The 25,884-nt window shown below is 35.3% G+C and overlaps 2 protein-coding genes across 4 annotated transcripts; both read left to right on the forward strand.

Annotated features, from left to right (window-relative positions):
- Positions 1-1,713: 1,713 nt before the first annotated feature.
- LOC121244665 lies at positions 1,714-8,676 on the forward strand. Of its 3 annotated transcripts, none has more exons than XM_041142830.1 (3): positions 1,714-1,893; positions 2,523-2,939; positions 8,431-8,676. In XM_041142830.1, the coding sequence occupies exon 2, from the start codon at positions 2,546-2,548 to the stop codon at positions 2,924-2,926; it is 381 nt and encodes a 126-aa protein (XP_040998764.1). In that variant the 5' UTR covers positions 1,714-1,893; positions 2,523-2,545; the 3' UTR covers positions 2,927-2,939; positions 8,431-8,676. The 3 variants fall into 3 exon arrangements, with proteins under 3 accessions (XP_040998764.1, XP_040998765.1, XP_040998766.1); XM_041142831.1 differs by having other exon boundaries at positions 8,438-8,676; XM_041142832.1 differs by having other exon boundaries at positions 8,477-8,676.
- Positions 8,677-21,136: 12,460 nt separating this feature from the next.
- Positions 21,137-25,640, forward strand: LOC121244636 (40S ribosomal protein S3-2). The gene is made up of 6 exons (XM_041142794.1): positions 21,137-21,329; positions 21,608-21,755; positions 23,076-23,247; positions 24,786-24,840; positions 24,926-25,057; positions 25,248-25,640. The coding sequence occupies exons 1-6, from the start codon at positions 21,300-21,302 to the stop codon at positions 25,407-25,409; spliced, it is 699 nt and encodes a 232-aa protein (XP_040998728.1). The 5' UTR covers positions 21,137-21,299; the 3' UTR covers positions 25,410-25,640.
- Positions 25,641-25,884: the final 244 nt, after the last annotated feature.

Genomic DNA, 25,884 nt, shown 5'->3' on the forward strand with positions numbered 1-25,884 from the left:
AATAACAATAGGCCTTATCTCTAAGTCAAGTTTTCCACAACTTGAATCAAGTGGATCAAGGTTGGTTCTGCTTCTTTCAAGCCTATCTTGAGTGTTGGGCTCTTGCTAGCTTCATCCCAAGTGAATTGCACCAATCCGTGCATTGCTTCCTTGATCTTCTTGGCCCTTGATCTTATAATTGGCTCATCTGGAACTTGCAAATGATCTTTAAGAGTAGGCTCACCTTGGTTCCTATCAAGAATAATGAAACCCTAGAATTAAATGTGCAAGAAATAAAATATAGAATCAGACCTGATTGGAAACCTGCCTTTAATACCAAATGATATGATCCCGCGGGAATGAAATTCCTTGAACCCACAATTAATTTGAAAACTCTCCAAGAAAGCCAAAATCAAGTCAATGGATGAAAAATCTAGACCCAATGAGAACTAGTTTCAAGAACCTAGATTATATTAAAATCTAGACCCGTTGAAGAACAAGTCTCAAGAATCCAGATTACAAGGAGGAATGCCACAAAGGTTGTGATTTACCTTTGATAAGTTCAAGAGTTCAATCAAGAACAAGAGGAGTAAACTCAACTCACAAATAAAATTCAGTATTGTCTAAGGCTTCAAATAAGGCTACAAAGAGTATTTGAACCAAACCTAATTAAAACCTTAACCAAAATAAACCCCTTTTACCCAAATTGCCCCTGGATGAATAGTGTCGCGGCTACAGTAACGCTACAGTAACCTCTTGAAACCCTAGTTCCTAAAAAGTAACTTTCCAAATAAACCCTTGGCCAAAATACATGGCCTTCTCGAAAACTCTAGTTCATTAAAAATAAGACGTGTGGGTCAAGCATATTCAAGCCCACTTATTCTAAATTAATAAAATAAATCATTTAACCAAATTGGAAGCCTTCAATAACAATAGGCCCTATCTCTAAGTCATGTCTTCCACAGCTTGAATCAAGTGGATCAAAACTAGTTCTCCTTCTTTCAAGCCCATCTTGAGTGTTGGGCTCTTGCTAGCTTCATCCCAAGTGGATTGCATCAATCCGTGTATTGCTTCATTGATTTTCTTGGCCCTTGATCTTGTAATTAGCCTATCTGGAACTTGCAAAAGATTTTTAAGAGTAGACTCACCTTGGTTTCCATCACGAGTATTGCAATTATTTGCACAAGAAAATTTTTATTCATCATCCCCACACACTACAATTTTTTTTATTTTTTTTTCTTACCAAATGTGTGGTATATGGATGATGAATAGAAGAATTCAATAAGTTTAAGAAGAATAAAATTAAAACAAAACTAATTTTTCTTTTAAAAAAAATTGTGATGTGTGATGTGTGAAGATGAGTAGCAAAGCTCTTCTACCTAGAAAAGCTACATATTATGTGTGTTTTTTCTTTTGATATTTATATTTGTTTATATTTTAGTATCGTGTAAGTGGATTTGCACCATGGTAAAAGGAAAATTTTGGCTGTAAGAAGATTTCTGCACCAATATGCGCATCAATAATAAAGTGGAAAGGTAGACTTTAAAGAAACGGTACTGATTTTGAAATGAACATTTGAGAAAATAGTTCACGTCACTAATATTAGTGGAGCTCGCGGTGGAAAGAGAATGTATTTGTATCAACCCATAGCCACAACACGAGATAAGAAATAATAATAATAATAATAATAATTTAAGGTGTGCTAAAGTTAAAGACCGATGCATTGAAATAGTCCGGTAGAAATCCTCGGTGATTCCTCGGTGGCCCTTGCAGGCTTGCAGCAGTGCAGCTTCCCCAACCAATAGCTATCAAAACTCCTTTTCACGTGCAAGGGCAAAACTGAGCCCTGCCTCTCCGCCGTTCGAAGAGAAACATCTCATCTCTATCTTCTCCCACGGAAAGCCCTAGCCAAAGGTAAAACGACACTTTAGTCTTTTTCTTTATCACTCAAGAATTATTTTCAAGTTGTATATATCATTGTTCCGATTTTACTATTTTCCGGGGCTAGGGTTATGTTCTTTTGAAAGGTAACCGAAAGAAGGAAAGCAAAAGAGCTTTCGTTTCTCTTCTTTTTAATACATGGATCAATCTGTGTGTTGTTCTGTCTCAAATGGTTGAAAGTTCTATTTCTTTTAAAAAAAAAAAATAACATTTCAGTATTTATGTTACTTAACATTCCATGAAATGTAATTTTAGTGTCTTGTTACTTTTCTTCGTAGCGATCTTGTTTTCGTTAAGGATAGTTGATTCGATTTTTTTGTAATCAGATTTGACTCTGGGTCGGCTATTTAAAGTTGTTATGGCCAAATGAACAAATCGTTTATATGGTTCACTTATACTCCTCAGTATATGTGTTTTCTCATTTGGGTGTTTGAAGTATGGATCACAGTTCATTAAATAGTAGATAAGCTGGTGTTTGTTGTGCCATTTTTACCCACTTTTTGTCAGAAGTCCACTGGCTTATATGGATATGATAAACCGAAATAAGGTAATAGTATTTGATCTCTCATTAAAATGATTTTTAAATGCATCACAATGTTCAGGGCATAGAGTTGGACCATATCAAATGTCAGATCCGTACAAGAGAGTGAAAGGAGGGAGACTGACCTTCAAAGGTGGAAGTCTTGCGAGTGGCAGCAAATCCATTGACAAGAAGAAACAGAGGAAGAAGAATAAGAATAAGAACCCCAAGAGCAATGAATCTGAGCTGTCAATTCCGTTAGATGCGGAGGCAGAGATTCTGGATGCTGATGCAGGTGATGAATCTGGAAATGCAGGAGGAGAACAAGTACTTTACACAATTGACGCAGCCAAGCGCATGAAGTATGAGCAGCTCTTCCCTGTGGAGGCCAAGAAGTTTGGTTACGATCCAAAGACCACTTCCAAGTCTATTGAGGAAGTTCTAGATGACCGTGTTAAGAAGAAGGCCGATCGTTACTGTAAATAGAATCAATGTTAAGGTTTTTTTCTTCTCCTTTACTAAGTCATGTTTTTTTTTATAATGGTGTTGATTATAGTAATAAAATGATACTACTACCAATTGTAATACCATTATCAACAGCAGAACAACATTTTTATTGTTACTATGCCTTGTTATTTACATTGATAATGCCTTTGTTTCTTTCCATGATACTTATTAAAACATACCTTACTTATCAAGAAATATTCTCGTTGTCGTTTTTATTGATGTTGGTTTGGACATTGAAATTGAATTGTGCTCTTGTTTAATTTTTATTTGTCATGTTAAATTATGGCCAGGAAGTTTCCCATGTTTTAAGTCTTGTGAAAATCTTGGTCCACTTTATGCCATATTAGGACACCTAATTGGCTATGCAATCTTTATGCATTATGGTTGTTAAAAATAATGTTATAGACATGTGCATATTCTCATATTTGTCCTGTGCATATTATGGACACATTTTCTAGTCACCACTTCAAATGTTTGTCTTATGATATATGAACATTTATCTTTGATATCATAGGTGTAATCACTTGAACGCTCCAATCCATTATTCATGCCACACTTTTCATACACAGGAAATATTCCTTTTGAGTATTTTGGTGTCTTTTCTCAAGGGAGATTCCTGCCCTAGTTCATAGTTATTGGATTTTTTTATTAGTAAAAATTTATTTAAAAGCACAAAAAGTGAAACCCAAGTGCACGAGGAATATACAAGTGAAACACCTATTTAGAGGAAGATAAAGATACAAGAAAGTCATGTAGATTCTGCTCATTAAAGTTTATAGGAATAGTCCACATGAAAAAAGTAAAGATAAAAAAGGTTTCGAGCCACTCCAATGTCCTTTTGTGGTCCTAAAATGTCATTTTTCGCTAAAATAGTATTCTTGCTTATTTTGATGATTCTCAATATGGAAGAAAAATCCAGGATTTACTAATATGGGATATAGGAGAGCACTCAATCCTCGAAAGAGAGGATTTGATTGAGTATTGAAGAGTCCAATTTAACATATGCTTAAACGCTCGAGCTAGTTAGAAGATGAGTACTGGTTACTTTCTTTCCAAAGCCCCACATGAGCAAGCCAAGCTACTCACTTCCATCCAAGCTGCTTTCTCTCTTTGGGAGGTCTTGAATGCTGTGGGATGCCACAGAAAGTTGCACTGGCAACTCCAGTGTCGACGACTGTCGCACAGGGCACTGTTCTGACGCCAGAAAAAAATCACAGTAGCCGAAAAGTGTTGTCTAACTAGTCTAGGAGGGCGGATTTAGTGGGGGAGGATGCAACAAATGGAACTATGGTTGTGTTTTAGCATAATAAAGGAGGGGAAAACGAAGGGAGGGGCAGGACTTCTGTTGAGGGGGAAGAACATATTCCTTTAAACTCATTTAATCCCAATTTATCAGATTGGGTCATTCAGAAAGCTTTGGAGATTAAGCATTGTGCAGGGATTACATGTGAGGGTTTTGAAGAGGAGTTTTTTGTCTTACTAACAACTATTGAGGCTGGTTATGCACTATCAAAACCCGATCCATCTCTGAACTCGGCTAAAAAAAGAGAGAACTCGAACGACTTATGTGGGCCATGAAAGATGAAGGTTGGGGGGAGAAGAGCTCTAACCAAGGGCGTCTCAAGGGGAGGGGTAAGATGGTTACTTTCTGAAGCCAAAAATAATATCATGCAATATAAGGGGGCTAGATGAGTATAATAAACGGCTCCAAGTCTGAAACTTACTTTGTCAGTGGAAGGGTGATATAGTTTGTTTACAGGAAACCAAATTGGAATTCATCACAAGGGAATTAGTTCAGAGCTTATTATGGCCAGGTCAACATGTAGGGTGGTCGTACTTGCCTTCAAAAGTTGCAGCCGGTGGTGCTCTCATTAAGTTTGATAAAAGGGTGGTGGAGAGGGTAGAGGAATGTGTGGGTGAGTTCACTGTGGCTTGCTCTTTTATGAATATAAAAGATGGTTTCCAATGGGCATTTGCTGGAATTTATGGCCCTAATGTTGATTTGGAGAGAAAGTCGTTGTGGGAAGAATTGGCGGGACTTCTTAGTTGGTGGGAGTTACCAAGCTGCATAGGAGGTGACTTCAATGTAACCTGCTTCTTGAGAGAAAGATTGGGTGTGTCCCACATGACTCCTGCCGTGACAGATTTTTCTGATTTCATATCGGAACAGGAGCTTATGGATATTCCATTAACTGGAGGTACGTTTACTTGGTTTAACAACCGAGAATTCACATCTTGGTCGAGGATTGATAGGTTCTTGTTAACTCCTGATTGGGAGTTACATTATCCGGACGTAACTCAAAGGATAACCCAGATTATGCTCTAATCACTTCCCCATCATCCTAGACTGTGGAGGCATTCAAAGGATATAAGGTATTTTAAATTTGAGAATATGTGGCTTAAATTTGACGGTTTTGTAGACAGGGTTAGACAATGGTGGACCTCTTACAATTTCCAAGGTTCTCTAAGCTCGATAATGGCAAGAAAGTTCAAAGCGCTAAGACAGGATCTGAAGCAATGGAATGAACAAGTTTTTGGCAATGTAACACAACAGAGGTGATCTCTTTTGGAGGAGCTATAGGGGTTGGAAGGAGTGGAGGAGGCAAGATCTCTCTCTAAATCTGAGAGAACCTGCAAGACCCAGGTAGCCACAAAACTTGAAAGAGTAACATTGCTGGAGGAGATCTCTCTCTTGGTGACAAAAATCAAGGGCGTTATGACTCAAGGAGGGAGATTAGTGCACGAAGCTTTTTCATAGGGTGACTAATTCTCATAGGAGAAATAATGCTATTGATATGTAGATGATAGATGATGTAGTGTCCTCGGATCAATCAGTCATCAAGAATCACATTGAGCAGTATTACCAATACCTCCTATCTGAACAACACATTTGGCCACCGGAAGTGGATGGTTTGACTTTCTCAGCACTAGACTAGCAGTGCGCAGGGTGGCTAGAGAGGCCTTTTGATGAGGAAGAAGTGGGCGAACTAATCTGTGGCATGGCTAGTGACAAGGCTCCAGGCCTTGGCAGTTTTACCATCGGTTTCTTCCAAGCTTGTTGGGAAGTGATTAAGGGAGACTTGATGCGGGTCTTTCAAGATTTTCATACTAATGCCAACTTTGAAAAAACCCTTAATGCTACTTTCCTGGCCCTCATCTCCAAGAAGATGGGTTATGTGGATGTTATAGACTACCGCCCCATTAGCCTTGTTAATGGGGTTTACAAGATCCTCTCCAAAGTGTTAGTGAATTGATTGAGTATGGTGATGGAAAAGGTAATTTCGAAGCCGCAAAACGCTTTTGTCAAAGGTAGACAAATCCTAGATTTAGTCTTAAATGCGAATGAAGTTTTGGATGGACGACTGAAATCTAGAGAACATGGTCTACTTTGCAAATTAGACATGGAGAAAGCCTATGATCACGTCTACTGGAAGTTCTTACTTTATTTACTTGCAAGATGTGGTTTTGGGGAGAAATAACATAAATGGGTAGAGTTTTGCATCTCTACAGTTCGATTCTCTATCTTAGTGAATGGCTCTCCGGTGGGTTTCTTTGACTCCTCCCGTGGTTTGAGATAGGGAGACCCGCTCTCTCCTTTACCATTTTTATTCGTCATGGAAGCTCGTAGTAAAATGATTGTGGGTCTTGTGGAAGGCAGTTTTCTCTATGGTTTTCTAGTAGGGAATGGAGATTATGGTTCCATGGATATTTCTCACTTGCTTTTTGGTAATGACACTCTTATCTTCTGTGGAGCAAAGATCTGGCATATCCAATCTTTGAAGCTGTCTTGGGTTTGAGTATTAATCTCTCAAAGTCTGTATTGGTGCCAGTGGGGGATGTTCTTGACGCGGACACTTTAGCCTCTATATTGGGATGTAAGGTCTCATCTTTACCCCTGACATATCTTGGCTTACCATTGGGTGCTCCCTTTAAATCAGAGAGGATTTGGAACAGCGTGGTTGAAAAGGTGAAGCGCCGATTGGCTTCTTGGAAGAAGCTCTATTTGTCTAAAGGTGGCAGACTTACTCTGATTAAAAGCACTCTTTCTAATTTACCCACATTTTTTGTCCTTGCTTCCGCACCCATAAAGGTTGCCAACCATATAGAGGAGCTACAATGAGATTTCTTATGGAGTGGATTGGGGAAAGAGTTCAAATTTCATTTGGTTAATCGGTCACTTGTATGTATACCCCAATCTTTTAGGGTGGCTTGGAGATTCGGAACTTGATGAAATTCAACCAAGTCATGTTGGTTAAATGGTTGTGGAGGTACCAAAACGAAAGGGGGCTCTATGGAAGTCTGTTATAAATTCACAGTTTTACCTATAAAAAAATAAATAAATTCACAATTTTGGGAGGCTTGGGGAGAATGGTGCTCAAATGAGGTACATGGCACATATGGGGTGGGGTTGTGGAAATACATTAGGAGACACTAGAAGTTTTTCCGAAGACATGAAAATATTGTGGCCGGTGACGGCGTGTAAGATTTTGGTATGACAAATGGTAGAGTGAATGTAGCCTACAAGACACCTTCCCTACTATTTTTGAGATTGCAAGAGAAAATGATGCAGTGATAGCCGATCTCTTGGTCTTTTCTAGTGGCTCCCTAAATGGAATGTAGAATTCATTAGGGCAGCCCATGACTGGGAGATGGAGACTATCACAGTTTTATGAGGTATTGTATTCTGTAAGCATGACAGAAGGTACCACAGATAAGATGAGCTGGAGTCTCTCCAAGAAGGGTTAATTCATGGTAGTTGTAACGACCCTGGTATAATTATATTCCCTTGGAAGAGCATATGATAGACGAAAGCTCCTTCAAGATCCGATTGTTTTGCATGTAAGCCAAATTCATGTAAGCTGAATTCCCAGAAACTAGAGATGAGCTAGAAAATGAAGATAGCTAGAGGTTTTGGTAAACCCCGCCCCTCTGGGCGTCCATCCCTCTCGGGTTGGTATGAATGGTACATATAAGTTGGCAACTGATAGCTAACCCATATGTTATGTTGGTATTTTGTATCTTCAGTAATTGAATGCGTTGCTAACCCGCTTCAATTTTCTTGGGAACTTGAGAGTCGTTTTTTAGCTGAGTCTTCCAATAATTGCTACCGAGGCTTGAATGAACTCTAAAAATTAAATGTCTCTGTGCCAGGATATGCTTTAGTGCACCCACCTACCCATGGTCTCTGTACCACCCGGAGGATTTATCGTTTAGCTGCATTATAATTTCCGTCAGGATGCTTTTGAACACTGCCTAACCTTTGACGTCTGGATTTAATGTGTAGCATTCACCAGAAAGTTCCGTCCTCTCTCTCTCTCTCTCTCTCTCTGTGTTGTATCCTGGCTGACAGTTTTTATATCAAATATCAAGATTGTTTTTACTTTTGATTTCTATGGGTTCTCTATGTGTATTTATCACTTGGTAGTTTTGTTGTATCAACTTTTTTAATTGGAGAGCGTAAGCGAACATAACTTTGTTTCCAGAGTCCAGACATATACTTCGTTGGGTTCCCCATATATGTGGATGCATTCATGCAGGAATGTGGTGTCTTTTCTACCGGAAAGGATGGGCTGAGATTGCAGAGAATTCTCCAGAAAATCTCCGGAAGTTTGTCCCAGATGTAGTTTGAAAAGAACACTATTTGCTTTGTACCTGACCCAAGTAAAGACGTCAATCATGTGTTTACCTTGTTAACTCTTCGTACTGTTATCCTCGTAGACCCTAGTTAAGATTATGTTGTTCTGATCTTTAAATTTGATTTTTAATCTGGAACAAGCTAAGCCTGAACAAAAACACCAAAAATAGACATTTACTTCGATGCAGCTTGTATTAGTATTGATGTGGTATGCTGGATTGACGTGCTACAGGCAACAGCATCTTTGCAGTCAGATGTGCTGAAAATACATGAACTTGAAACGTAAATCATATATTTTTAGCAGGAAATGATATTTGGCCTCGTTATTTTGCTCCTTCAGGTATTTCTTTTTTTTAATGATTAAAGAAGTGACTTTTAGTAAAGTGTATTTTTTCTTTTTAAAATGTTTAAAGGTATTTAAAAAAGATTTGAAAGACAAAAAAAAGTGCAATTGTAGTAATAGTTAGTTTGTGGGGGCCAATTATTTGTAACAACACAAATGATTTATGTTTATTTTTTGCTTGGTAATAAATTTTATTATTTGACTCAAATAATAATTCACGTAGATGTGGTTCTTTTCCTTCATGAAAGAGATGATATTTAAGCAGTAAATGAATCAGTTTGTTCGATAGTCTGTTTGGTATTCGTCCGGTTAAACTTGAATCGAATTTGAGTTGTGAAAAAAAAAACACGTCCGTGAAAGCAGATAGCTGCTCGATTAGTAAATGACATATTCGATAAAATTCGACTCGACTCGGCTAAAGGCTTGTTAAGGCCCGCTCGTTTATGCTCGAGTCGAGTCGTTAGTTTGATTCGATTAAAACTCATTCATATATTGATAAATATATACATACATATGTATATATAAATGCATGTATATATATATATATATATATGTATTAGCTAATAATATAAGCATATCATTTTTATAATTAAATATATAATATGTAATCTAATTATTTATGTCTATATATTGAATATACTTCATAGTTGTATTTTATAATTTATACAATAATTAGTCGATAATATTTAATAATTTCTTATACTAGTATGTGAGAACCAGATATGAAATAAATATATGCTATCATATTATGTGTATGTATTAATAATATATGTAAGCATATAATATATTGTTATTATAGATCAATATCAACTAGTTAGATATTAATTATTTATAAATATTTAAAATCTTATAATTCAATAGAAGTTCTACTTGTTAGTTGTACAAATTCAATATTAGATTTTTTATTTTTTTATTTATCTAATTTATTAATTATTAAATCTTATTAAAAATAAAATAAACAATTCGAACTCAAGCTCGTGTTTAGTTTACCGAGTTGAGCTTGAATAAAGAATAAATAAAAATCTCGTACTTGGACTCGAGCTCGAGCTCAACATGCCAAAGACTGGTTCGGTTCGCCTTGATTACAATCCTCATTTATATTAGAGAAAATATATTTGCAACTATGAGTTGTACAATCACGGCGTAATCGTTTTGAAAAAAGTGAATAAAACATAAGACCCACATAAAAAAAATTAATTTTTTAATAGTGAACCTAACTCTTTTTGAAAGCGATTACGGGCATTACGCATTTCACGGTTGTATGTAGAATTACTCTTGATATTAATGTATCAAAATATACTTTGGTAATAGACCTTTTCTTATTGATGAGAATTTTTATAATTACCGAAAATTGACACAAATTTTAGGAATCTCAAAATAGTCTCGGGTTGCTAGTTTTCGGGTTAATGTAAAATTAATCCTTGTATTTTTATGTATTTGTAGAAGAATTTCATAGATTTTATCTTTATCTATTCAAATCGTAGTAATTAAGTCCTTCCACAGAGTCCTAATAGAGGGATCCAAGAGTACATAACACCCGGCTCCATTAAAAACTAACATAATTTTTTAGAAACTTTAGCGCAGCCGGAGTGCTACTAACTTTATCTTTAAAAACTTTTTTTCTCAAGAAAATGCGAATTCAAAAAATCTCAAAAAATAAATAAATTCATTATTAAATATTTAAAATCTAAAAAAGAGTATGTGAAAGCTAGGGGTGAATTCGATATCCATCCAAACAATTTAAACAAGGTTAAATTGAAAACTGAAAACTATACTAGATAATGAAAGAAAAGTGAAAACCATTCCCAAGCAAATCTGGCTTCTAAAAGAAAGAAAGTAAAGAAAAAAAAAACCATTTCCAAGCATAGATAATGAAAACTAAAAATTATACAGGTCTAAAACACTGAAAATTAAAAGGTCTAAAAAAAAAAAAGTGAAGAGTCAAGACTCAAGAATAGAAGTCATATTTAGTAATTTACATCAAAAGCTCTAAAAAAACATAACTCTGACCTCTCAATACAAATTACAATTTATATCAATACAAATTATACAATTATCCTCCTGACAGCTCCTAGCCTCCTACATCTTTTGGCTTGGCATATTTTTTAATTTTCACAGTACGCTGCAAAGTGTAAACAAATGAATTATTAGCAAAAGTGAAAATTGAAAACTAACAAGGTAAAACAGATTCACCTCATTAACTTGCATTGGTTGTAGATATTGTATTCGACGCCTCCATAGAATTTTCACCCTCTCAAACAAGTTCTATATAAGAAAGAAACAAAACAAATTATATAAATTTACATAACATATAGTATTATAGATCATAAAAGTTATAAAATGAAGTAAATAAGAAACATACTCAGCTGCATCTCAAAATCCTCCACCTCATCCATTAAAGTCCTAAGGCTGATTGGAGTCGAATAAGAACGAAGTCAATTTTGTGATAAACTACTTCGGAAAGGATCAAGGACACAATCCGCTGTGCTAAATGTAGATTCAGAGGCCACTGTAGATACCGGTATTGGAAGTACATCGCGTGCAACTTTTGAAAGCACGCGATATCTAACTGAATTAACCCTCCACCAAATAAGAATATCAAAACTTGCAAATGCCTCCTCACAACTTTCAGCCAGGTATCTATCAACCTCATTCTTGTTTTTCAATGAGTTTTCCGACTTTAACTGTTACTTAAATAAGACCATTCTTTCTGTAGTCCTATCCTTAACTCTACCACTACCACTACCATTTGTAGTATTTATTTCTTCACGTGGGAAACTTGTGCACTGCTGTTGTAGATTAGAATTATTGCCTTCCTCATTATCAGTGCATTCCTCATACATGCGGGTTAAAGCATTTTTCACCTTCCAACTCAAATCAACTGCTTTTGTGGGATCATTGGCATACATCCCTTCCAATGCAAAGTCAAAATATTGCATCTTGTACCAAGGATCAAGAATAATCCCAACAAACAACAGCATATTCATATTATCCAAGTTGCCCCAATATTTGTCAAATTTTTTCTTCATATTTATGGCCATTAATCCCACCATGGGACTTCCCTCTTCACACTCCAAGTCAATCGCATCGGTTATTCTAACTAACTCCAAAAAAAAAAAAAGAGTTGCAAGTTATATATTGAACCCCGGAAAAAATAGAGTTGCATCGTGAAATATTTGAAAAAGCTTTACAAACAACATTACCTTCTCTCAATCATTATTATTGGGAGGCCTTAACTTCTTTGACGTTCTCCTATTGACCACATCACTTATTTTGTCATCATTGTCTCCAATACTAGTAAGGAACTCCGAATCTTCTTCTTCCAACCGTTCAAAAGTTTTTCGAAATTTTAAAACCCCCTCCAACATAAGATAGGTGGAGTTCCACCTAGTCAGAATACTACTCTTGTTTGCAATCTCTTCCAACCCAATACGTTTTTTAAATGTATTCCACCTCTGAGGTGAGGACTTAACATATTTTACAACACCTCTTACCTTCACAATAGACTCGTCAAATTCACTCAACCCCTCATGGATGATTAAATTTAGGATGTGGGCACAACATCGAACATACAAAAATTCATGCTCCAAAACAATGTCTCTCCTATACTTGGTTTTTTCTTCAAATAAGAAACTGCTCTGTTATTAAAACTTGCATTATCAAGTGTGATTGCAAGTACTTTCAGTCTCCCCCAATCAAGCATACACATCTCTATGGCCCTACCAAGTGTATCACCCTTGTGATTCTCAACCAAACAGAAAGAAAGAATTCTTTTGTATAATTTCCAATTATCATCAATAAAGTGTGCAGTGAGACACATATAGTTGAGGTTTTGAACGGATGTCTATGTATCCGTGGTGAGGGAAACTCGTTGCCCTTGAGGAGCACTTCTCAACTTATTTTTTTCCCTCATATACACATTAAAACAATCATTCGCAATCGTAACAGGCGATAGAATCCCTACCCACTTAGGGCAAACAATGAGTATAAACTTCTTGAAGCCCTCCCCTTCAACGAACCTAAAGGGCAACTCATCAAGAATAATCATTTCGGCTAAGGCTTGCTTGCAAGCCTCAACACTAAATGATATGGGCACAAATCCCCCACTGCCCCCCACTTCCTCCACCCACCTTCCAACCGAGAGTAGTTTGGGACTTATCCGTCTTATTCAACAGACATTTCTTATACTGTTTCTCAATGTGATACTTCATGGACTTTGTACTGTTGGTTTTCGTATCACATGCAGCCCTAGGTTACTTGGATCACCTTTTGGTATTTTTGTAAAGTGATCACAAACCATTAACCTAGGTCTACCACTACCACTCAGTTTAGTATTAGTACTTACATTGGGTGGGAGTGGAGGAATATATTGCCCCTGTGTAACCTATGTTGACTCTGTACATCATCTATAATAGAGTCTTGTGGAATAAATTCTAGAATAGAGTCCATCTAGCAAAATAATCAATCATGATTAAAGTGACATGCCATGGCCCATAACTATTAAATTAAATAATGGACAGGAGAAGAAGAAAACAGCACCAGCAACACTATGGCACACATTTATGTGACACACATTGACACTGTGGCACACAATTAAAATTAGGATTAGGATTAATAACATTGTGGCACACATTTCTTACATTGTAGGATTAAAATTATATTCACCCCTTCAGAATTAAATAAACCAAAAGACGAGAGAGGAAAAACAATTTGTTTGGAAAAGAAGATTATTCCATATTGCTTTCGAGATCAGCAGGTTAATGAAATCTCAAAAGGGTTAGGCAAATCTCATGAGTCTTAGAATAATAACCTTTATTTTAACATTCTAAAACATCTTATGATTATTTCTACTTCAAAAGCTTTATTCTCGAGAGCGATCAATTTGCCTATTTTAGTTCAATCATCATACCTAGCTAGTCATGCATAAAATAAATGGAACCCAGATTTCTAAATTAATGTAGGAACTTTTCATCAAACTAGCTAGCCACTTTCCTAAATGTCAGTATTAAATGTTTATAAGAACTAGTATGTGCAGCTAGCAATTATGACCAAATACAGCCAGCAGTACTGCCAGCCATGTATTCAATGAATGGAGAATTCACAAAGAAAAGGCTATACCAATGAGCAAAGAGGGGAAAAAAAGAAGCTTACATGGAATGCACATCACATGAATATAAATAATCAGATCAGAGAGAGAGAGAGAGAGAGAGTACCATGCGACGGAGGGGTTGCCGGCTGGAATTTTCAGGGGATGCGACGGAAGGCTGGGCTACTAGAGAGGGGGGGAACACATGGCGTGGCTGCTAGGGTTTTCAAACTAGGGAGAAAATGAAAATTGAAATGTACTGGGGAATCGGGGATCGGCGATTGGGGGATGGGGGATCTGAGGGGGGTGAACCTTACGGCGCTGTTTGGAATGAAATTGGATCCAAACGACATCATTTTAAGGACGATTAATGTAAAAGAAAACTGGGTTGCGTGAAACGACGCCGTTTCACTTAACCCAGTTTCAGTATTCAACCAGTAAGGGACTTAAACAGCGCTGTTTAGGTCCAGTTTGGTACTAAACGGTGCCGTTACTTCTTTGGCAGATTAGGTGTTTTTTTAATCTTTTTGGCACATAAATTAATTAAAAAAATTATTTAAATTAGTAAAATTAAAATAAAGTAAACTATTTAATGTGGACTATTTAATTAACTCATTTAAAAAATAATTAATGATAATTATATTTATGATGTTAATTACTAATTTGTTACTAACTTAGAGTAATAGAGTATGTCAAATTGTCAATGCTAATTGATATTCATATCAAATTAGTTAATTACATTAATATTTGTATAGAAATGTATTTATCAAAATTAATATATATTATAGTACTAAATAAGTATAGACTATACCAATACTAATCGCAATACTAATACTATATACTATACTAATAGTGAATAATAATACTATACTAATACTATATACTATACTATATACTATACTAATAGTTAATAATCTACCATGGATTTGTTTCGGTGATTTTAACGAAATCATTAGACAGAGTGAAAAGTTTGGAGGCCCTAACAGACCTTACCAACAGATGGAAGACTTTAGAGAGGGCTTGCTTTCTTGTGACCTTAATGACCTGGTTTATCAAGGTGGGAAATACACTTGGTGTAATAATAGAGAGGGAACTGCTTTCACTAAAGAAAGGCTGGATTGAGCTTTGGGCAATTCAAGTTGGATGTTGCATTTCAATGGCACTAAGGTTTATACTCTAGCTGCTAACACTTCAGATCACAGTCTAATGTTGATACTCTTTCAGATACTTCAAGGGGTCTGACCAGATCCTAGAAACAATTGCAAAGGTAGAGTTAAACAGCTTTCAAGGGACAAATCAACTTATTAACTCAAAGTTGCAATTGATAAAAAACTTACAGAATGATAATCAGGGGACTTTTGGTGATGAGATTCGTGTGCTTAAGCAGGAAGTTAAGAAGCTGCAACTATGAATGCTTCTCTTACAAGAGATATCAGTTCTAAGGAAATTGAGAAAGCAGTTTTTCAGATGAATGGTTTTGGTTCTCATGGACCAGATGGTTTCCCAGCTATTTTTTATCATCAACACTAGCATATAGTTGGTAAAGGAGTTTGTGATGTAGTAAAAGAGGCATTCAAATCCAACTCTTGGGATGACTCTATTAATAAAACTTTCATTGCATTGATTCCAAAAGTTGCTAAGCCTACAAAAGTGATTGAATTCAGGCCTATAAGTTTGTGTAATGCCCATTACAAGATTATAGCAAAGGTGTTGGCCAATAGACTGAAGTTTTTTTCTCTAACTCAAAGTGCTTTCATTCTTGGTCGTTTGATCACAGATAATTTTATTATGGCCTATGAAATCTTGCACTTAATGAAGAACAAAATCAAGGGAAAGGATGGATATTTGGCTTTGAAGCTTGATATGAGTAAAGCGTATGATTGAGTTGAGTGGTGTTTTTTAGAAGCTGCTATGTCTAAATTGGGCTTTCACAGAAAATGGATTGATTGGATAATGAGTTGTGTCAACTGTGTCATATTCTCTACTCATCAATGGAACTCCTCAACAGAACTTTAATCTTTCGAGGGGCATTAGGCAGGGTGAACCTTTGTCACCCTACCTTTTCATTTTATGTTCTGAAGCCTTAACTTCCATTTTGAATCATGCTGAATCAGTTGGCTATATTTTTGGCATTCCATTAACAAGGGGTCATTTACATGTAAATCATCTATTCTTTGCTGATGATAGTTTTATTTTCTGCAAGGCAAGTTCTATTGAATGGAGTAGGCTGCAAAGGCTTTTATCTATTTATGAATTGGCTTCAGGTCAAAGGACAAAACCTCAATCTATTTTAGTAAAAATACAAGAGTAGATGTGAAAGATATTTTGATCAAAATTGCAGGGGTTAGAGCCATTGAATCTTATGAAAAGTACTTAGGCCTACCTGTAATGATAGGAAGATCTCGAGTTGCCTCTTTCACTGGTATTATGGATAGAGTAAGAGCAAGGCTTGCAAACTGGAAAATGAAATATCTTTCTCAAGCTGGAAAAGAAATTCTAATCAAATCTGTCATTCAAGCAATACCTACATATAGTATGGGAGTTTTCAAATCCCTTTAAGCATCTTGCATGAAATACATAGGGTTATGCTTGCTTATTGGTGGGGACAAAAATCAAATGAGAGGAGGATTCAGTGGGTTCCAAAGCATCAATTGGGAAGAAGTAAGTTGTGGGGGGTTTGGGATTTTGAGATTTGGAATTTTTTAATCTGGCCATGTTGTCCAAGCAAGCACGGAGGCTAGCGCAAAACCCTTCCTCTCTGGTAGCTCAAGTCTTGGCTTCAAAGTATTGTAACTCTGGTAATTTTTTAAATGCACAGTTAGGGAGAAATCCTTCTTATCTATGGAGAAATATCCTGCTAGCAAGACCTGTTCTCATGGAAGGTCTCTGTTGGAGAGTAGGAAATGGGAAAGATATCAGAATCTGGTCTGATAGGTGGCTGCCTCAAACTCTTAATTTCCAGGTCCAAAGCAGGTGTTCTATCCTACCTACAGATGCTCCAGTTTCAGCCCTTATTGATGACTCAACATGTCAGTGGAAGTACCAGCTTGTGAGACAGATTTTCTGCCAAGAAGAAGCTAAGATGATATTTAGGATAGAACACCTGCTTTGGACCTGGTCTTATACTATGAATGGAATTTTTACTGTTAAATCTGCTTATCATATGCAAGTTGAGCTTGAGGAAAGTAAGAAACGTCAATGTTCTGTTCATAACTCTGATCGAGATAAATGGAAAATTTTGTGGTCCCTTAAGTTGCATAATGCTGAGAAAGTTTTTTTGTGGAAGGCATGTCATGAAGGTTTTTATCAACCAAGCTCAATCTTTATAAGAAAAAGGTTTTTGACAATCTCATGTGCCCAATCTGTGATCTGTTTGAGGAAACAGCTGAGCATGTTTTATGGTCTTGTGTTGCTGCTAGACATGTCTGGTTTTACAGCTCAAAAAAGTTACAAAAAGCAAAAATTGCAGACCAGACTTTTAAGGAATTGTTGTTTTATTTGTTTGATACATTTGAAGAAGAGGAGTTCTTAGAGATTGTTGTGGTAATGTGGAAGATGTGGAAAAGAAGGAATTCAATGATTTTGAGAACCTATTCTCTTATCCTCTAGTGCTTTTTAATCAAGCAAGCCAAAGATTATCTAAAAATCACACCAGTCATCAACCTCAACAGATTAGGGCTTCTAATCATACTATATCTTCATCTTGCTGGATGCCTCCACCTCATGGTATTGTCAAGATTAATTGGGATGCATCGGTTGATAGATAGATATCTTTCTTTGGGTGGTTTTGGAGCTGTGGCAAGGGGCAGTGAGGGTCATGTTTTAGCTGCCATGAGGATGAAACAAAATCTATTACCTGATCCTCATAATCCTTTGCTGTTTTTTATTCCTCAAAGTTTACCTTGGAGCTTGGTTTTCAACGGGTTATATTAGAAGGGGATGCTCTTAATGTTGTGGAGGGTATTAAAAATGGTGCTCAAGGTTGAGACAATTCTAGTATGCTCATATCAGATGCTAGATCTCTCTTGGCTCAACTTCAATAATGTACAGTTATTCATATTCAAAAAGGGTTTAATTCAATTGCTCATGCTTTGGCAAGAAGTGCTTTAAGCATTGCTAATTCAATGCTTGATATAGAGGAAGTTCCTCAATGTATTGCTCATTTCTTGTAAGCATGTTTGGAAATTGAATAAAATTTGAATGTTCTTTTCAAAAAAAAAAAAAAAAACAAAATCTAACATATGAAGTTAACTATACTATTATACATATATTATGTTATAACTCTTATAATATATTAATATATACTAATACTATATATTATACTATTATTGTGTTACTAGATATTATATTGTTATAGTGTTACTACTACATATAGTGTGTGTATATATATATTACAATAATATAGTGATACTAATACTAAATTATTACTAATTCTAATTACTTTATATTATACTAATACTGATATTAATACTATATATAGTTATAACTTATTTTATAGTCTTATAGGCTTATAGACTATAGTGATTTAGTTATAATTATAGTTATAGTGATTTAGTTTAGTCATAATTATAGATGATGTTAATTGTTACTTTGTTACTAACTTAGAGTATGTCAATGTATTATAATGTATGATAGTTCTAACTTCTAAGTTAATGCATAATGAGTATATACAACTTTTTACATTTTGTATATGAAGCAATAAGCATAAATAATTTAATTATCCATACATCCATACATGCTTTATATTTACTTGCAAGTTGCAACTTAGCTCATAGATGTCATATATTAGTTAATTGTGAATTGATAGGTTAATTGATAATATACAATTAATATAATATTAATTTGTAATTACATATTTAAAATTTTATATTGTAAATGATGATAAGTTATATGAAAATTACATAATTTATTATACAATTATTATATAAAATAATATATATAAATAAAAAAACATTTTTTCCTATTCGGTCGGTCTGGTCCAAGAAACCCCCACCATGGGACTCGACCGGGACTCGACCGAAGATCGAAAACCCCCCACTTCCTGGATGGAAACCGACCATGACATTTTTTGGTTTGGTCCAAACTGGACCGGACCATTTCTCCGGTCTGGACCGACCGTATTACACCCCTAGTGAAAGCACTTATTAAAATTGATCAAGTCTTATGTGTTTAATAAAATAACTTATTAAACTGAAAATAATAAAAGTGAGCACGTCATAAACATTCTAGACTTATGCCTTGCCTCCTTAGGCCAAGTCTCGTCTTGCAAATTCATCCTCATAAAGATTCTCGCTTGGGATGATTAAAACATAAAATATATAAAAATGAGTCGAATACTCAATAAACAACACATTATATAGTAAACATAATTAAGTTATTGCAATTGCATATCTATATCAATATAATAAGATAAATTATATTTACAATTCTAGAGTATGCAAAACCCCCACGCACTTCTTCTAAAAAAAATAGAGTCTACTATTAAAAAAATAATTTTTTCATGTGAGTCATAAATTTACGTACTTTTTTCAAAAAAGAGGAATGCATAAGATTTGTATGCCTTATGACTGTATTTAGTATTATTCATATAATTAACCTCCACAAGATAATGATGTGAATTCTCATACTCTAAAATTTTCATCGTGACCATGGTTTGTTGATCATCCATTTTGGGCACAATAACATTATTTTTTGCACAAAATTCACAAACTTCTTTGAATAAAGAATTCCACCCGCCATATCTCATTACATGTAAAAGACGTTAAAAGTTCAACCAACTTCATTGCATTCACAATATCTTGATATTTGTCATGCTGGAGAGAATAGATTTATAATCCTCATTTTTTTTTTTTTTTTTTTTTGCATCACATTAAATGAAAGAAAAGTTAAAAGTTCGAAGAGATTTAATTAATATATTTGCTCTGCTCTCTTTTCAAAATATATACGAGTTTCAAGAAGAGAAAGAGTTTCAAGAAGAGAAATGATTTTTCGCGTCTTAGAGTGTGTAAATTTCGTTCATTTTTTTTAGAAAATAAATAAATATGAGATTCATATAAAAAAATTATTTTTTTAATAATATAACTCTTTTTTAAAAAAAAAAAAAAATGAGTGGTGGGATTTGCATAATTTCTTCATTTCGTTTTTCACAAAATGTTTCGCCACGTTGGATGCTCAAACAATATTAAAAATACTAGTAACCAGCTAAAGGCTGTTGAAATTGGTATGTGATTTTTAGCAACTTCAAATATAATCTAAGACTTGAAGTCCCGTACTTAAGACCTATACCAATTTATGTCTTCTAAGAAATCGTGTGTATTCCCAAAACGGGTCTTAAAAATCAAATTGAAAGAAATGGTTTGATTTTTTAGGGTTTATTTGGGAATACAAACCATCTCATCTCTTCTTAAAATATCTCATAATTTACTTTTCAAATACTTTTCAATCTCAAAACTTCAACTTTTCCTTCTAATTCTTACAATTAATTTCCTTAACTTTCAAGCAAAACACAAAAAAAATAATACAACTTTTTCAAATTACAAAATAAGAATTATATTAAAAAATTATATTCTAATAATATTTTTATTCCAACTTTTCTTTTTCACTTTTCAAAACCTAATAAAACATCTTAACTCAAATAATTTTATTACTATTTACAAACTATTTCATTACTATTTATAGAATTATTATCTCATTCCACAAATATTTACAATGTTTTTGGGCATAATTGGATACTTTCGCTTGTGTTTTTTTCTTATTGAAAGGTATAAATCACGTATTGAATTTCATTGAATCAAAGAAAATCCAATGGATGTTTGAGCACATAGATGAAACGTGAAATTATCAAAATTTTAAAAAACTCTCACAACTTCATTTTCAAATATAAAATATTTTTTAATTTCATATTTTTCAAATTTTGTATTAAATTATTACCTAATTATATTTTTGTATATTTTTAAAATAATTTAAATAAAAAATTTTAACTCAAATTATTTAGCTCTAGTCATGCACCAAAATCACTGGACTGGGCCTTATGACTTTCGGCTCTGGACCGGCGGCCATGCCCATGCACAGGTATAATAGAGGCACAGAATGAAAGCTTTCATCCAATCCATAGAAAGCGCGTGACCAGAACCTTGATCGTCAGATTACGCTTCCTCATCAATCCGATATATTGTCAATTTCAAACCCTAACGCGCTGCTCAGGAAGCTAGGGTTTTGCGGACTACTACCGACCGCTGAAATTCAGACCCAGCGTTCGATTCCTAAATTATTCGGCTCACCCCAAAACATGGCTACCCAGATTAGCAAGAAGCGGAAGGTCAGTGTTTCTATCTCATATCACTCGCTTTCTGTTGGTTTTTGAAAAATACGGTAAGCATTAGTAAAAGGAAAAAGTATAGAGCATTTGATATTGTTATGTTTGTTGTTTTTGATTTACCAAATAATTCTAAAATCCAGATCGATCAATCGTATTTGTTCTGTTGATATATTCTATCCCTAAAGGTCTGTTTGGTTGGTTTGATTGCTGGTGAAAGTGTAGAAAGGAAATGGAAAGAGTGCTTTTATATATATTTTGATAATCCACATGTTGAACAGTTCGTGGCCGACGGAGTCTTCTTCGCGGAGCTTAATGAGGTGCTGACCAGAGAGCTCGCCGAAGACGGGTACTCGGGTGTCGAAGTTAGGGTCACGCCTATGCGCACTGAGATTATCATTAGGGCCACCCGTACACAGAATGTCCTTGGTATATCTCTGATTTAATCTTCTACCTGTGTTCTGTGTGTTTTGTGGGTACACCTTGTATCTTTAAAAGAAATTAGGAAATGGAAAGGGGAAGTACATCATTTGACTGCTCTTCCTTTATCTGTGTCTTTGATCATTGGAGACCACGCTAATTGTGGTGAAGATGTATGAGCGAATCAAATAGGACTGGTGATTCCACCCTTTCCTTTGAGAAATGGAAAATTACCCTATTCCTTTCCATTCGATTCCTCGAAGACCCTTCATCCAAATCATCTGCTGGAGATGGTTAACCTGTTATAGTTATTATTCACTTCTCTATATTTTTAAGAGTAACTGAGCACGACCTGGTTTTGGACTATTGATTTTCAGTTTTCTACACTCAGGTGATAATTTGAAAATTTTAAGAAAAAAAATCCTTCAAATTTTTTAAGAGAGGCTGGAAATGAAGTGAAGACTAAGCTAATTATTATAGTATCTGGAATCTGGGATTTCTTATAATCAGTGTTGGTGAAAGCGCCAAGGCCGAAGTGCTTTGCCTATTGGTAAGCAAAGCGCTTTGCTTACCAATTTACAAAAATGTGCTTTAAGTGCATTTATGAAAGTGTGCTTCAAGCGTGCTTTTTTGGGGCTTTTTTGTACGAGTTTAAAGCTTTTGTAGAAATAAAACTAGAAAATATCATTTCAAGACCCAGAAAATGATGTAAACAAATATTCTTGAAGTATTTAGTTGATATTGAAGATCATCTTTGTGCCATGGCGCCCCATGTGACATATGTGATGTATATGCTTTGAACTCGATGTAATAGTCCAAGTTGGCTCTCAAGATGGACTTGTATTTGATTGTTATGTTAGCATAGAAATCACTACCTGCAAAATTCTTGAGGTTTTTTGGGCTTGGCCTTCTTGTTATATTTTAATTCAACCACGTACTCAAATTTGATTATGGCTATAAAATTATTATTATTATTATTATTATTATTATTATTATTATTATTATTTTTATGAGTGCCTATCAAATATCATGTGTATAATTGTGTATCAGGTAAAGCACTAGAGAATTATGTAAAATGTTATGCTTAAGTAGCTCAGCCACCGCGTGGGTAGCCTAATAAAGCACATTTGCACTTTTACCAAAACTGCTTATAACTATTTGTCTTAGTTGTGGGATTTTGTACAACTATTTGACTTAGTTGTGGTATACATACCTTCAGTTAGGAAAGTCAACTTCTCATTAGACTAGAATGCAATCTTTTATTTTTTTCATCAATTTCTTTGTCATGTTAACCTTTTTTTTTATTTGTTATTGTATTTTTTTTATCAGGTGAAAAGGGAAGAAGGATTAGGGAGCTGACTTCTGTTGTTCAGAAACGGTTCAAGTTCCCAGAGAACAGTGTGGAGCTGTATGCTGAGAAAGTTAACAACAGGGGACTCTGTGCCATTGCTCAGGCTGAATCTCTCCGCTACAAACTTCTTGGTGGCCTTGCTGTTCGGAGGTTTGTTAAATAACCCTTGGCATTATCGTCAGCTTTCTTCTGAGATGTTGATCAAATTAATTATGTTTGAACATCTTATTAATTTATTCATGTTGGTTGGCTTCATATACTGATTACTGGTACTTTGCAATGTCTGTGGGTGGTTGCGAATGAGTCAATGCCCATAGCTTTCCCTGTCTCTGCAAATCTTGGAGAGAGAGTGAGAGAGAGTCCAATGGGTCAATCTTTCTTGCAGATTTGGACAGATTTTTTTTTTCTCATTCTAATCAATCCAAAAAGAAAAAGGAATTATTCTTGTTGGCATTCATGTTATATGCAACGGATGCTATGTGCTTCAATCAGCCAATTTTAGTTGGTTGTTGATTGATTGACGTTCTTGTGCATTTGAAATGTTTGGTCACACATTTCTATTTTATCTTCTCACAAATGTTACCTGTTCAGGTCATCTTTACAGCGAGTAGGTTACTCACTAATACCTACTTTGTGTCTGAGGATGACTATATTTTATGGTCCATCTTTCTATTTAAGCTAAGGAAGTAGTTGCATTCCCCGGTACTTTACTCGATGGACAATATTTTTGTGAGCAGATTGAATCCCATGATTTCGAGGTGAAAATTTTCCTATTCCCTCCTTGAAGCCCCAGAAAAGTTTTGAACTGGTTTTTATAGGGGAAGGATAGCACAGGCTATAAATTTAGATTGTAGCATTTACTCCTTTTTATTTATTTATTTATTTTGTGGAATTGAGTTTTCGTGAATGATTTTCTTTTTCTGGAGAAGTTTTGTATATAACAACTGAAAATATCAATTTTTCCATCCGGACTTGTGGTTTCATTGTTGTGCATATTCCATCATACTGCATCGGCTTCATTCTTCCTCTGTTGGCTACATAGCAATTCAAAAACTTGGAAGCTTGTGTGAGATAAGTTCAAAATTAGTTTGGTTAAAGTGATTTACTTGCACAAGGATCGAGTAAAAGAAAAAAGGACAAAACAACTCCTTTATATGTATACTTTATAGATTCACAGTCCATTTCTCCATACAATCTCCTCTGCTTTTCTTTCTTGAAGCTATCCTCTTAGCTATTAAATTCCTTTTTCCCCTCTTGAGTGATCTCTAATACACCTGTTTTAGTGCTTCACAATATGAACCCAAATGACCTCTCGGCCTTGCCAAATGAACTTAAGGGTTTCAATATCAATGCTCACATTAAAGATTCTCAGGTTAGTCCTGCTGTGTTGCTATTTGTGTGCTGATATCTTAATGTCCGCCCACATCCCACATCATTTACCCATATTGGGCAGCCGCTCATTTACCTTTTTATTAAGAATTATTTGGTTGGCGAGTTATGCCCATCTTTTAATCCTAGGTTTTAACATTTCTCTCATGGATCTGATATGCCATCAAGATTTTATTTTAAATGCTTTGAATTGTCCCCTTTTAATCCTATGTCATCCTTTAAAATAAGGAATGGAAGAGGTTATATAATCTTCTCTGAATTATCTCTGTGGTGGTAAGTTAATTTTTGCACGTTTGTAGGGCTTGCTATGGTGTTCTGAGATTTGTCATGGAGAATGGGGCGAAGGGATGTGAGGTACATATAAAGTTTTCCATTGTTTTCTTAAAGTTTGATTGTGTGGTTATTTGAATCTTCAATATTTTCTTCAATCTTCACTCAGGTAATTGTGAGTGGAAAGCTCCGGGCTCAGCGTGCCAAGTCAATGAAGTTTAAGGATGGTTACATGATATCCTCTGGTCAACCTGTCAAAGAATACATCGATTCGGCTGTGAGACATGTTCTTCTTAGACAGGTCAGTCTTGTCTTTGTTGTCTAGGGTCTTCTATATTCCTATTGTTTTGCTTGGCAGTAGTATAATGTGCCATCACTTGGTTAGTCTATTGTCTCGGACCTATTATGTTATCATGTTATAAAATTCATGCTAATTACAGATTATTCTGTTCTCTTCCTCCTTCCTGCCTTTCTTTCCTAAATTTTAACAGGGTGTACTCGGTATCAAGGTGAAGATCATGCTTGACTGGGATCCTAAGGGGAAGGTGGGGCCAACTACACCATTGCCGGATCTCGTCACCATCCACACTCCCAAGGAAGAAGAGTACAACCCCATTGTGGTGACAACGCCTGTGGAGATTCCAGTTGCTTAAAACCAGAGTTGGGATGTTTCCTCACACCTTTCTTGTAGAACCTAATCTTTTTGTTCTTTTCTATTTTCAGAGTACGAGGATACTTGATTCTTTGAAGAAGCTTCTTTCCAGGGTTTTCATATTTTAGATTATGTTAGACCTTAATTTTGTGTTACTGGACGGGGAATGAATCTTGTTAATTGATTTTTCATGCTGGTTAACGTTATTATTATCATTTGGGTTTTGCCATGTGTTCTCGGAGAAGTGCACACTACGTATTGTCTCAAAATAACATAGTGGTTCTTATCTTAAAATACCTCCCAAGTGCAGAAGGTGTCTTACTTGTGTATACTGAGAGTCTCAAGGTCAATTTCACAGGGATTAAGGTAGATTCAGTGCTATGCAATTGTTTATTGGAATAACAGGAAGCAAGGAGGTGATATACGAGATGTGCAACTATCTTATTGTCCCTGAATAGCTTTGTAAGCCAGATTGT

This window comes from Juglans microcarpa x Juglans regia, chromosome 8S (assembly GCF_004785595.1).
Source record: "Juglans microcarpa x Juglans regia isolate MS1-56 chromosome 8S, Jm3101_v1.0, whole genome shotgun sequence".
NCBI lineage: Eukaryota > Viridiplantae > Streptophyta > Magnoliopsida > Fagales > Juglandaceae > Juglans > Juglans microcarpa x Juglans regia.

What these genes read in the sequence shown, in the direction of transcription:
- LOC121244636 (XM_041142794.1), top strand. Translation starts at nt 21,300, where the DNA reads ATGGCTACCCAGATTAGCAAGAAGCGGAAG. An exon ending in AGATTAGCAAGAAGCGGAAG is followed by an intron (nt 21,330 to 21,607) that starts GTCAGTGTTTCT and finishes CATGTTGAACAG; the next exon opens with TTCGTGGCCGACGGAGTCTT. An exon ending in CCGTACACAGAATGTCCTTG is followed by an intron (nt 21,756 to 23,075) that starts GTATATCTCTGA and finishes TTTTTTTATCAG; the next exon opens with GTGAAAAGGGAAGAAGGATT.
- LOC121244665 (XM_041142830.1), top strand. Translation starts at nt 2,546, where the DNA reads ATGTCAGATCCGTACAAGAGAGTGAAAGGAGGGAGACTGACCTTCAAA.